Source organism: Felis catus, chromosome B1 (assembly GCF_018350175.1).
Source record: "Felis catus isolate Fca126 chromosome B1, F.catus_Fca126_mat1.0, whole genome shotgun sequence".
Taxonomy (NCBI): domain Eukaryota; kingdom Metazoa; phylum Chordata; class Mammalia; order Carnivora; family Felidae; genus Felis; species Felis catus.
The window spans coordinates 119396786-119407900 of NC_058371.1; the positions used below are offsets into that span (position 1 = coordinate 119396786).

General features: G+C 44.2%; 1 protein-coding gene across 4 annotated transcripts in view; it reads left to right on the forward strand.

Moving 5' to 3' along the window:
* The window catches only part of MANBA (mannosidase beta), a 113206-nt gene extending 110268 nt beyond the window's left edge, over positions 1 to 2938 (forward strand). For all 4 annotated transcript variants that reach the window (XM_045056050.1, XM_045056049.1, XM_023252901.2 and 1 more), the window contains one exon: positions 1620 to 2938. In XM_045056050.1, the coding sequence (XP_044911985.1) occupies positions 1620 to 1844 (225 nt within the window). In that variant the 3' untranslated portion in view covers positions 1845 to 2938. The remainder of the gene's footprint in view (positions 1 to 1619) is intronic.
* Positions 2939 to 11115: the final 8177 nt, after the last annotated feature.

Sequence of the window (11115 nt, forward strand, 5' to 3'; positions counted from 1 at the left end):
CATATCTTTCTTAATAGCGAAATATTCACATAACGAAATGCAAATTATCTATAATAACTGATGTGGAACAGCTAGGAAGGGAATTATATATATTGATGTAGTTTCTTTCCAGAAAAAAAAAAAATGAACAAAACCAAAAAATATGTAGCAGATAAATTTGCAATCTCTAGACTTAGGATTTTGAAATCTCTTTCTCGTTCCTAAGCCAGGCCTTCATGAGCCTGGGACAAGTGGGTGTGAGAGAAAAGTGGGACTTGTTCCTTTGTCTTACCTCATTTGGATTTCAATGAGACCTGCCCTTCCTAAAGGGATGTAATAATAGTAACCATAGCTAACATTTGCTGCCCGCTTAATATAGGCCAGACGCTTGGGTGCGCTATCCCCAGTAGGATGCTGGGAAATTGTTTTCCATGGCTCCCTGAAGCCAGGGTACAAGCTCGAACCTGGACTCTGCAGTGAGATTGAGATGCGACTTCTGATTGGAAGAAGGCAATACGAGGGAGCAGGCACCAGTGTGGCTTCTGGCTTTGGCTTTGGAGCAGCAGTAGCCGGGGCCTCCTGGCAGCTGTGTGGGCCGGATGTGGGGCCAGCCGTGTGAATTGCATGCCTGGGACTGACTGCTTTAGGGTCTTCACCGAACAGCTGGGCGGCATGATTTGGGAATGTAACCTCTTGCTTCAGTCCTGAATCTCTGACCCTCCAAGAGATACCTAAAACATCTTAAGTTTCTTTTCTGTTTTCTCCAAAGTATGGTTTCTTGTTTATAACTCAGGACCCTGCATGATACGTAAGGCCAAAATGATATATAGTAAAAACAGTGCCCTGAAATTCTTCATGCCACATATAATATGTAACGTCAGCCCTACCGTGTGGCATGTGTGCATGTTGAGGAGTCATGTTTCATGTCAAATGCACAGCTTTAAATACCAGATCACACTCAGCTGCAGGCTCACACTGAGAACCTCACAAACCCCTACCCTCGGGGCACAGCCCAACCTGGCCTCACTTTAGCTTGTGCTAATTGGCTAGTTCATGGCAGGACTGAAACTGCACTGTCCTTTGCTGATACTGTGTGGGATTCACACATGTTAAAAGTGCTAATGATGTGACTTTATGGGACCATGCAATGAAAGAGAGAAAACTCCAACGGTAGAGCTTTTGTAAGTGCCTGGCAGGCGGCTGTCTAGATTGCTGGATCTTTTCAGAAGACAAGCTTCATGGCTGTGCTCTGCAGCCAGCGCCGCATATATCCTGAGAAAGTCATTTCAGCTTCCCGGCCCTTATGCAAAAATGTTCCTCCCTTGATCCCCTGAGAAAAACTGTGAAGGACACAATGCTTTGCGCTTCTTGTGAACCACTCTCCTTAATAATTAGAGACTGCATGTTTCTACACTTGGCTTGAGATTACAATTTGGTAATTTCCCACAGCCTTAAATAAATTTCCATGTTTTTTTCTTAGTATGTGACACAGTGCATGGAATATAAGACTTTGGCAACTGCAGGACCAAAGTTGTAGCGAATGTGCTCCTAGATGGGCCACAGAAATGTTCCGATAGGTATTGTGTGTAGAATAGATAGATCTCCCCTCATCGTTCACTTAATTTATCTTTTTCTTTCAGGCCAACATCTCCCAGCAAGGTGACACATTTGTGTTTGATCTGGAAACCTCGGCTGTCGCTCCCTTTGTTTGGTTAGATGTAGGAAGCATCCCCGGGAGATTCAGTGACAATGGTTTCCTCATGACTGAAAAGACACGGACTATATTATTTTACCCTTGGAAACCCACCAGCAAGAGTGAATTGGAGCAATCTTTTCACGTGACTTCCCTGACTGATACTTACTGAGGGGTTACAGGTTGTGTTTTCGGCGAACTCTGGAATAAAGCATTTCGAAGGCACCGGCCGAAGCTGAAGACAAGTTGAAGAGGCTGAGAAACGTGTCTGCTTGCGGCCACACATCTGAATCATCGCTCTGTGAAGACTTTGTACAGAGCATTCTTTCGGGAAAGGTTGTTTACTCAGGTGATACCCTCCAGCAAGGCTGTGCATCGGTGTTCCTCTGTGCCAGGACTGTAGTTTTATCCCTGCCCCCACAGCTTTAGCAAAGCCATGACCCAGTTATGACCCAGTTGTAACCCAGCCACCTCCTCCTACCCGGGAGAGGAAGTCCACACATAAAGTCCTCTCAGGGAATCACAGGAACGTGACCATTGCGGTATCTGTGGAAGGTTGTGGGGTCACGTAGGCCTCTCCTAGTTAGCTTTGAAAAATAATGAATAATCACAGTGAAGCTGCTTTGTTATTATTCCCTGAGGAAATGGAGGTTCAACGGTCACAACAGAGAGAGATTTCTGGGTAGTAGCCACGTTGTTGTTTTTGTTGCTGGAAAGTTTGGGGTGTTGACTGTCGCCATTTGATTACTTTTTTGGGTAGGGTTCTTTTTTCCCTTGTGGGTTTTGTTATAAAATATTGTTTGACAATAACAGCTTCTTTTTTTCAAAGGCCATGTAGAGTGATTCTCCTTTGAAAAATAAGCTCACATTGAAATGGACATCACTGTGGTCACTCTGGAAACTTCTGCGTGTCATATGCTGTCACCTGTAATTATGTATGGGTTGTAGATGTGGCTAAATCCAATGAACTTTCCAATTTAAAGGCTGTGAGTTAGATTTATATTTGTTGACCCTGGCAGCAAAGTGGTGTTTCTTTTAGCTTCGGTTTCAATCATTTTATATTAATATTGATTAATTGTAAATTGCTGTAAATTTGTTTTATTATACATGATCATGTTTATAAATTATATTGATAATGAAACAAATGGGTCAAAATGTTAATAGATGAGGTGTGTAGGAATTCTTTTGGACTGCTTTTGCAACCTTTCCATAAGTTTGAAACTACATCAAAAATTAAAAGTTACATAAATTGCACTGACAACATGATATTTCATCTGTGGCTTATTTAATCATTCCATAAACATTCATTTGTGCCCAGTATTGTGCTGGGCATGAATTTCCCTTTAGCTCTCAGCAACCTTTTATTCTACTTGATAAACTGGGAGAGTTTAAAGAATCTAAATTAAGATGTTTGAAGGGTTTTCTCTGGGAAGAATCATGTAATTGGTTATGGAATGGACTGGCGGTGAGAGTCTGGCTTTAAAATCAAGACGAATTAGGGGTGCCTGGGTGGCTTAGTCGGTTTTGCCACTGACTTGGGCTCAGGTCATGATCTCACGGCTTGGCACAGGAGTTCGAGCCCCGTGTCAGGCTCTGCACTGACAGCTCGGAGCTGGGAGCCTGCTTCAGATTCTGTGTCTCCCTCTCTCTGCTTCTCCCCCACTCGCGCTCTGCCTCTCTCTCTCAAAAATAAACATTTAAAAAAATTAAATTAAAAAAATAAAAATAATAAAATGAAGACTAATTAGATAATAGATTGGTTTTAAGATGTGAGAAGATTTAGGCCACAGTTCAGTGACTAAGAAGAAAATAAATGCAGACAACCTGGCCTCTCCTTCAATATCTAGGAGTCTCCTCATTTTATGTGTTATTTCAATATATATATATAAAAAAGTCTTATGAAGGCCTGGGATTTGGGGATGCAACTCAGAAGCTTCTTACTTGATAAATATATAATTTTCTTGTCACTGTTGAAATTCTGTTTTATCAAACAGTTGCTGAAGGACAGGGACACTCTTCCGTATCAAACTAAAGAATTTTCTGGGCCGGGTGCTCTGTGAGGTAGGCTTTGAAATGCATGAGCCATAATTTACATCACAATTCTGCCCTTACTCACTCAATCAAGTTACTTAACTTCTGTGTTCAGTGTTCTTGCGGTGAGATGGGAATAATTACATTCACCCCGTACCTTTGTTTTGAAGAATAAGTTTTAAATTTAGTTGGAGGGCGAGGCCCAGTGCTGGCAAGTAATGAGGGCTCTGTAAATGGAAGCACCATCCTGGGATGTGAGAGAAGGCAGGGTTTCCAGCCACACTGACATGGGTTGCAAACCCCAGGTTCTGAGGCCTAATGGGGTTACCACTTGACCTACTCTTTAGCTCATCTGTAAAATGCAGATAATCTCTAACCTTCAAAGGTAGTTCTGTGGACTAAACAACAGGAGCAAAATAAATGCTGAATAAATGGTGGTTGCGCTTTCCTTTTTTTTAACATCGTAATCATTTTTACCCAATTAATACATGAGGCAAGAGTAAAACTGAAGCAAATAAAGGCAGATGTCTTCCAGATGTATTTTTAAGAGGGGAAACAGACATCGGAACAGAATGACTTTGTAAAGGAAGAAAAAACTAATGAACAGACATAAATATAAGCTGACAACAACTGTTGAAAGGAGAGAAAAATGCTACATACACAACATTTCTGTTGGAGAACCGTAACATTGGAAACATTCATCCACACTCATGTGTGGCCCTGTGGTTAGTCATTTCTGCCATCTTAATAGATTTTATTTTGCCACATTTACTGGATCAGAGTCTGGTGTGCTCACTCTTGGCTTTGGGTTTGAGAAGACTTTTCTGTTAGTAGTTCTGCAAACATTAATAGAATGGAAGGATCCGGTCCTTCTGCTGCACTGGATGCAAAGCACATTCCGGAGAGTGTGAGATGAAGAGAGGTCGGTTCACAGGATTCCATCTTCTCGTCTGGGAACGAAGAGGACAATAAAAATGGTAATTTTCTCATTCACATTCACTGTAACTCTTCTTTATTTTTTTTCTTACTTGACTTTTCATTGTGAGGGGTTTTCAAACCATGGGAAGTCACTTGGAAAATAAATAGGAAGATTGTTTTCTCTGTTGGAATGAAAGTGAACTGGAGCGCAGGAGAAATAAAGCTGTGTTTCCCACGCATTCCCAAAGTGACAGAGACCTAGACAGAAAGAGTAGTCTCTTGGGCTCTCAGAGATGAAACTTACTCCCCAACTTGGAAAAATTGTGGGAGAAAAACAAGTAGATATTATTTGTGCATGAAATCCAAAGCATTTCAAAATATGCCCAGAGTCTGCTTTGACGGTGAATGTAATCTTATCAGTTCAATAAGCACATAAAATCTAAAGGGCTGTGCAGAAAATGTATTTAATAATATTCTCAAGTGAATGAGGGAATTCTTGTTTTCTAATTGACTTATCAGAGGGCATGAACCTGTGTGATACTGTACAAACCCCTAAAAGTCACGGACAGATCCGGTATTAAGACACATCTGTGTTCTGACTCTAAGGACTATTTGACTTAAGAATGTATTCGTTCATTTAGCAAGCATTTATCGAGGAGCACTCTGAGCATCAGGCACTGTCCTTGTCCCTGGGGGGATTGCAATGAAAAAAGGCAGACCAGTTTCTGCCCTCCTGGGCTGTCCATTGTACAGGTGTCCTCGAAAACCAACCTCTGTGCTTCAGAGCCCAAATATAACGCAAACACAGAGTTTGGGATAAAGGGGAACAATAGCCAGGCAAAGGGGGTTGCAGCAGGCTCTGGCCTTCAAAACCTGCAAGCCCCTCCACCCCCAGGAAAGGGCTGGGGGGTTTTATAGGGAAATACAGCATCCAGCCGGTTTCGACAGGAATTCTGTATGCTGCCAGCCTCCTTAGTCCAGTTAATCGTTTTCAGGGTGGTATCAGGTTCCTAAAGCAAAAGGCTAAGAGGGAGGAGGGGAGCTTTGCAGACGAGAAGAAAAAGGTTACTTTATTTTATTATTATTTTTTTTTCAGTGTATTAGGATTTATTTATTTATTATTTAAATCAAAGTTAGTTAACATATAGTAGGGGCACCTGAGTGACTCAGTGGCTTGAGCATCCGACTTCAGCTCAGGTCATGATCTCACGGTTGGTGAGTTTGAGCCCTGCATCAGGCTCTTTACTGGCAGCTCAGAGCCTGGATCCCGCTTGGGATTCTGTGTGTGTCTCTCTCCGCCCCTCCTCCTCTCACGCTCTGTCTCTCTGTGTCTCAAAAATGAATAAACATTAAAATAAATTTTCAAAAAAGTTAACATATAGCATAATTGTGATCTCAGGAGTGAAATTTAGTGATTTATCACTTACATAAAATCAAGCTCTGCTGAAGCATTAGTGCAGCCATTTTGATTTTTGTTCAGCTTCATGCTTTTAAGTGGTTTCAGGGGGAGACAGACAATAAGCAAGTAGACAAGGCTATTTCAGCTGGTGACAAGTCCTATAAAGTTACTGTGACAGTGATGGGAAAGCAATGTTAGATAAGACCATCTTGCTCAACACTTTAGGAAAAATTTTTTGAAAGTTTATGATAAACAAATGAAAAAAAAAGTTTTTCAACTGAGAAAAGAGTCTTAAAAGACCTTACTGTAGGGATGCCTGGGTGGCTATGTTGGTTAAGCATCCGACTTTTGATTTAGGCCCAGGTGATGATCTCATGGTTCATGGGTTCAAGGCCCGCATCAGGTTCTGTACTGGCAGCGAGGAGCCTGCTTAGGATTCTCTCTCTCTCTTTCTCTCAGTCCCTCCCTCCCTCTCTCTCTCTCTCAAAATAAATAAATAAGCTTTAACAAAATAAAAAGAGAAGCCAGCAATTAAAAAAAAAACACAAAAACCTTCACTGTAAATACCTGAGGAAGAAAAAGGACAATACCAGGTAGTTGGCTAGGCTGGGCTCTGAGCTTGTGATTGTTAAGCTGAGGCTGAGCTAACCTGCCAGGATGTCTTTGAGCCCTTGAATATGGGCCAAATAGTGAATGGGTTTTGCAGAAATAGGGGTATTGCATCACTGTGTCAGGTTTTATCACTATCTCTCCTTATATCTGTAGACATGGGTTACTGAATCCTGCCATGAAAGAAAAGTTTGCAACAATAATGCAGCTTAATCCCTTCCATCAGATCTCAGCCTTTACACAGGATTTATTGAGCAACAACTTGTGGCACTTTATGCTATGAGCATAATACAATGTACAGACCTGTACAAAGGATGACAGTAACACCTAAGTGACCCCAAATTCCTGGGAAATGGGATGTTGGGATCATGGAAACTTCTGGTTAGGAACTAGTAAATCATTCCTGTTCATCATCCATGTGAAAACAATACTCTTGTTCTTATTCTGTTATTGTTACTTATTATGGCTTTTGTAAAATTTACTGGATCTTGGGAGCCAATTCACATTTCTAATAGGTGGGGCAGACATTATTGGTGGGCCCCCCTACAGCTGTTGTCCCCTCTTCTCTGCTAATAGAGGTGACTTTGTGTCCTGTCTCAGAGACTGAATTGCAATTGGTTATACTAATTGGATTCTCCTTTGCCAGTGATTGGTCTAAGGTGAGGCACGTGGCCCAATTATGGTGAATGAAACACAAGGTGGCATTTAATGTAGGGTTTGCCGAGACAGCAGAGTGGGGGGAGGGGTAGGTTTTCCTGCCAGACAAGAAACAGACCTGAGGACCTGAGGAGGGACTCTACTGTTGGGTGAGGTTGAGAAGCTGCTGTGTGAGGACCTGATACTTGGAGCTGCTGCAGCCTTTTTGTGAGCTTGAGGAAACATTATTGACATGGTGGGGCGGTGGAGGGAGTGTCAGAGATGTTGAACTGTTGAGTGAACCCTGTAATCTAACTCCGGTCTTCTTACGAAAAATAAGGCCCTATTTTTCTTAATCCAGTTGTAGTCAGGTATTCTGATTTTACAACCCAAAGCATGTGACTTGATATAGCCGTTAAGGGTATGGGCTTTGAAATCAGACATAACTTATGTTTGAGTTCCAGAACCCCCACTAATAGGCTGTTCGATATTGTATTTAAGTTACTGAGTTTTTCTGTGCCTTAGTTTCTTTATCTTTAAAACTGGAGTAATACGATGATAATAATAATACTAATAATAGTGAAGGCTTAATTAGATGATGCATACATACGGATAGCACACAATAACTATTCAACAAATGTTAGCTATCACGATTATCCTTTCCTCTGTGTTAAATCATCAAAGGAAGACTAAGCACTGGGTGATGGTTGGGTACCAGCCAGGGGAGCTGCTGAGAGTGAGTGGCTGCAGCAGTGGGACCTGGAAGGGGGAGTGGTGAGCACCTTGATTCCTTCCCAGAGCCTTAAGCTCATCACCCTACTTGGTCATTCTGAAGTTACAACCGTAGAAAGTGAGGGTGAGGTCACACAGGTCATATTTGGCCAGCAGATGATTTTGTTGGCACAAAGAGTGGTTTTAAAAGTTGAATTACTTGGGGCACCTGGGTGGTTCAGTCCATTAAGTGTCTAGTTCTTTAAATTTTTTTTTTAACATTTATTTATTTCTGAGAGAGTCAGAGACAGAGTGCAAGCTGGGGAGAGGTAGAGAGAGAGGGAGACACAGAATCTGCAACAGGCTCCAGGCTCTGAGCTGGAAGCAAAGGGCCTGACTCGTACTCACCAACTGCGAGATCATGACCTGAGCTGAAGTCAGATGCTCAACAGGCTGAGCCACCCAGGTGCCCCAAGTGTTCAACTCTTGATTTTGGCTCACGTCTTGATCTAGCGGTTTGTGAGATGGAGCCCCATGTCAGACTCTGCACTGACAGCATAGAGCCTGCTTGGGATTCTCTCTCTCTCTGCCCCTCTCCTTCTCTCTCTCAAAATAAATTGATAAACTTAAAAAAATTTTTTTAAGTTGAATTATTTGTTACCATTTAAAAAAGGGACATTCTGGGATGCCTGGGTGACTCAGTCAGTTAAATGTCTGACTCTTGATTTTGGCTCAAGTCATGATCTCATGGTTCGTGAGCTCGAGTACCACATCTGGCTCTGCGCTGGCATTGTGGAGCCTGCTTGGAGTTCTCTGTCTTCCTCTCTCTCTGCCCCTTCCTTGCTCACCATCTCTCTCTCACACACACAAAATAAATAAATACATAAGCATTTTTTAAAGGGAACATTCCATTTAAAATCTAGATCTATCTCTGATCTTGTAATGATATAAGAAAAAAAATTTAAGAAAAGAAAATCACTATTTGCTTAATCCACTCACAGTCATTTTTATTTTGTAATTAGAAGCATTCAAACACATACAGACCATGAGCCTGGAGGTCAGACATAACTGGGCCTTGGAGAGGGTGGTGTGGGCACCTGGGTTTTCTCCCAGTTGAGGGACTCCTGGTCATCAATTCCCTGTACTTGGATGTCTGTAGTAGGGAAGTCTGTGGAGGCCCGACTTATCCTCCACAGGGGGGCTGAAGGAAGAACCCTGCTCATTTATCATGGGAAGCCAGCCCAAGGTGGGTGAGGGACATGCTTCCCTATCCATATTTTTGGTGCTTGAACAAAAAGATTTTTAACTCATCAAACTTGCAAATGCAACGAACTAGATTTGGCCTTTTAAAGATCCAGATTGTGTGTGTGCATGTGTGTGCGCGTGTGTGTGCGCGTGTGTGTGTACGAGTATGTATGCAAATGAGGCCCGCATGCAGTGCAGTGGCTATGGGCGCATGCTCTGATATTGAACTTCCGATATGCAAATTTGGCTCCAACACGGACTGAACTTGGACAAATCACTTAAGCTCCACACCTCTGTTTCCTTATCTTTTAAGATGGGCTTAATACTAATAACTAGCTCATAAGACTGTGAGGATTGAAGAAGGTGCAGCAGGTACAATGCCTAGCAGGGGCGAGCAGGAAATGCCCTAACTGGAATGATCAGGCCTACGGGAGCTTACACTGTTCTTGTCCAAAGAAAAAAACAATTTAACTCTTCTCTACTAAGGAAAAATAATCACCAGGCTTCTGTGACCTGAATTGAAGGAAAAGCATTCAGGCAGAAAGCCCAAGAAGTTTCTAATTCCCTCTTCTTGTAGGCCTCTTTCCATTTTTATTGAAGCAAAAAAAGTCGAGTAGCAAGAGGCATGCCAGCTGTTGCATGATTGTGCAAAATTCTGCTTCTTCCAGCAGAGGCCTCCTGTGCACAGGAAATGAGGCTGGCGGGGTGGTGGAGGGGGGACGGCGGAGGGGACAGCCGTGGGCCACCACACTGGTTTCCAGGAGGCTTCCCCTGAATGAGGCAGGAAGGAGGGGCTGGGGAAGAGTTTGCAGGGCCTCCTAATGCCGGATGCCAGTGCCGCCCAAATGTGCAAGTCTTTCTTCAAGGAAAGAAAGAAAGTGAAGGGAGGGGGCTGGGGGAGGGAGAAAGCAGGGGGGAGAAAGAGAAAGAGGCAGAAAGGGAGAGAGTGAGAAAGAGATAGGGAAAGAGGAAGGAGAAAGGGCGAGAGAAACAGGAAGAGAGGCAGAGAGAGAAGGGACGGAGGGAGGAAAAAAAGGAAAGATGGAAGGGGAGGGAGGGTGGAGGGATTATGATTTTTAATCCTAATTTGATTACTGTGGGTGGATGAGAACTTGGCACAAAGCCTCCAGAAGAGGTGACGGATGAGGGAGAAGTCAGACGAGCGTTTACAAGGCGCCGTAAGGGTGGGAGCGGTGGCGAGGGACGGAAACCCGAGTTCAGGCGTCATCTGAAGACAGGCAGGAACCTGGTGAGGCAGAGGGAGTGCGGGCATGTGGGTGACACGAGGCCCACGCATTCTTTCTTGAAACTTTAAATCTGGGTTGCTTTGCCTTTCAGATCTAAAATGGTCCCTGGCTCCTGTAAGTGTGCATATGTTGATCGTCACTCAAGAGGCGCTCTGGGGGTAAGAAGTCAGGGCCAAAGGGCGGCTTTGCCCTTTCCAGATCAAAACTGGGGAGAAGGCCGCTAAGGACCACTGGCTTCCAGGAGCGCGGGAACATTTCCGGGGCGGCCCTGCCCCCTGCTGGAGAGGTCCCGTCCCCGTGTCCCCGTGGCCCCGTGGCGGTGATCTCAGGCGTGGCGGGAGGGGAGCAGGCCGGGGACTTTCGGGAGCAGCGGCGGTGGAGCTTGACGGGGCTGGGACTTCTGGTCCTGGGGCGGGATTCCATATTAACACGTGGGCCTCTGGAGAGTTTGGAGGCCCCGCCAGGCGTGAATTGTTGGCAGAAGAGGAGGGGGAAGCACTGGCAGAACCGGGCAGAGTGTGGAGGACCCCGAAGCAAAGGCGGGGAGAGGGACCGGAAGGAAGGCCATGGGGTAGGAGACCGGCCTGAGCGCGTGGCCCCTCCTGGGGGGCTGCTCGCAGGGACCAGTGCGGACGCCGGGTGCTGTC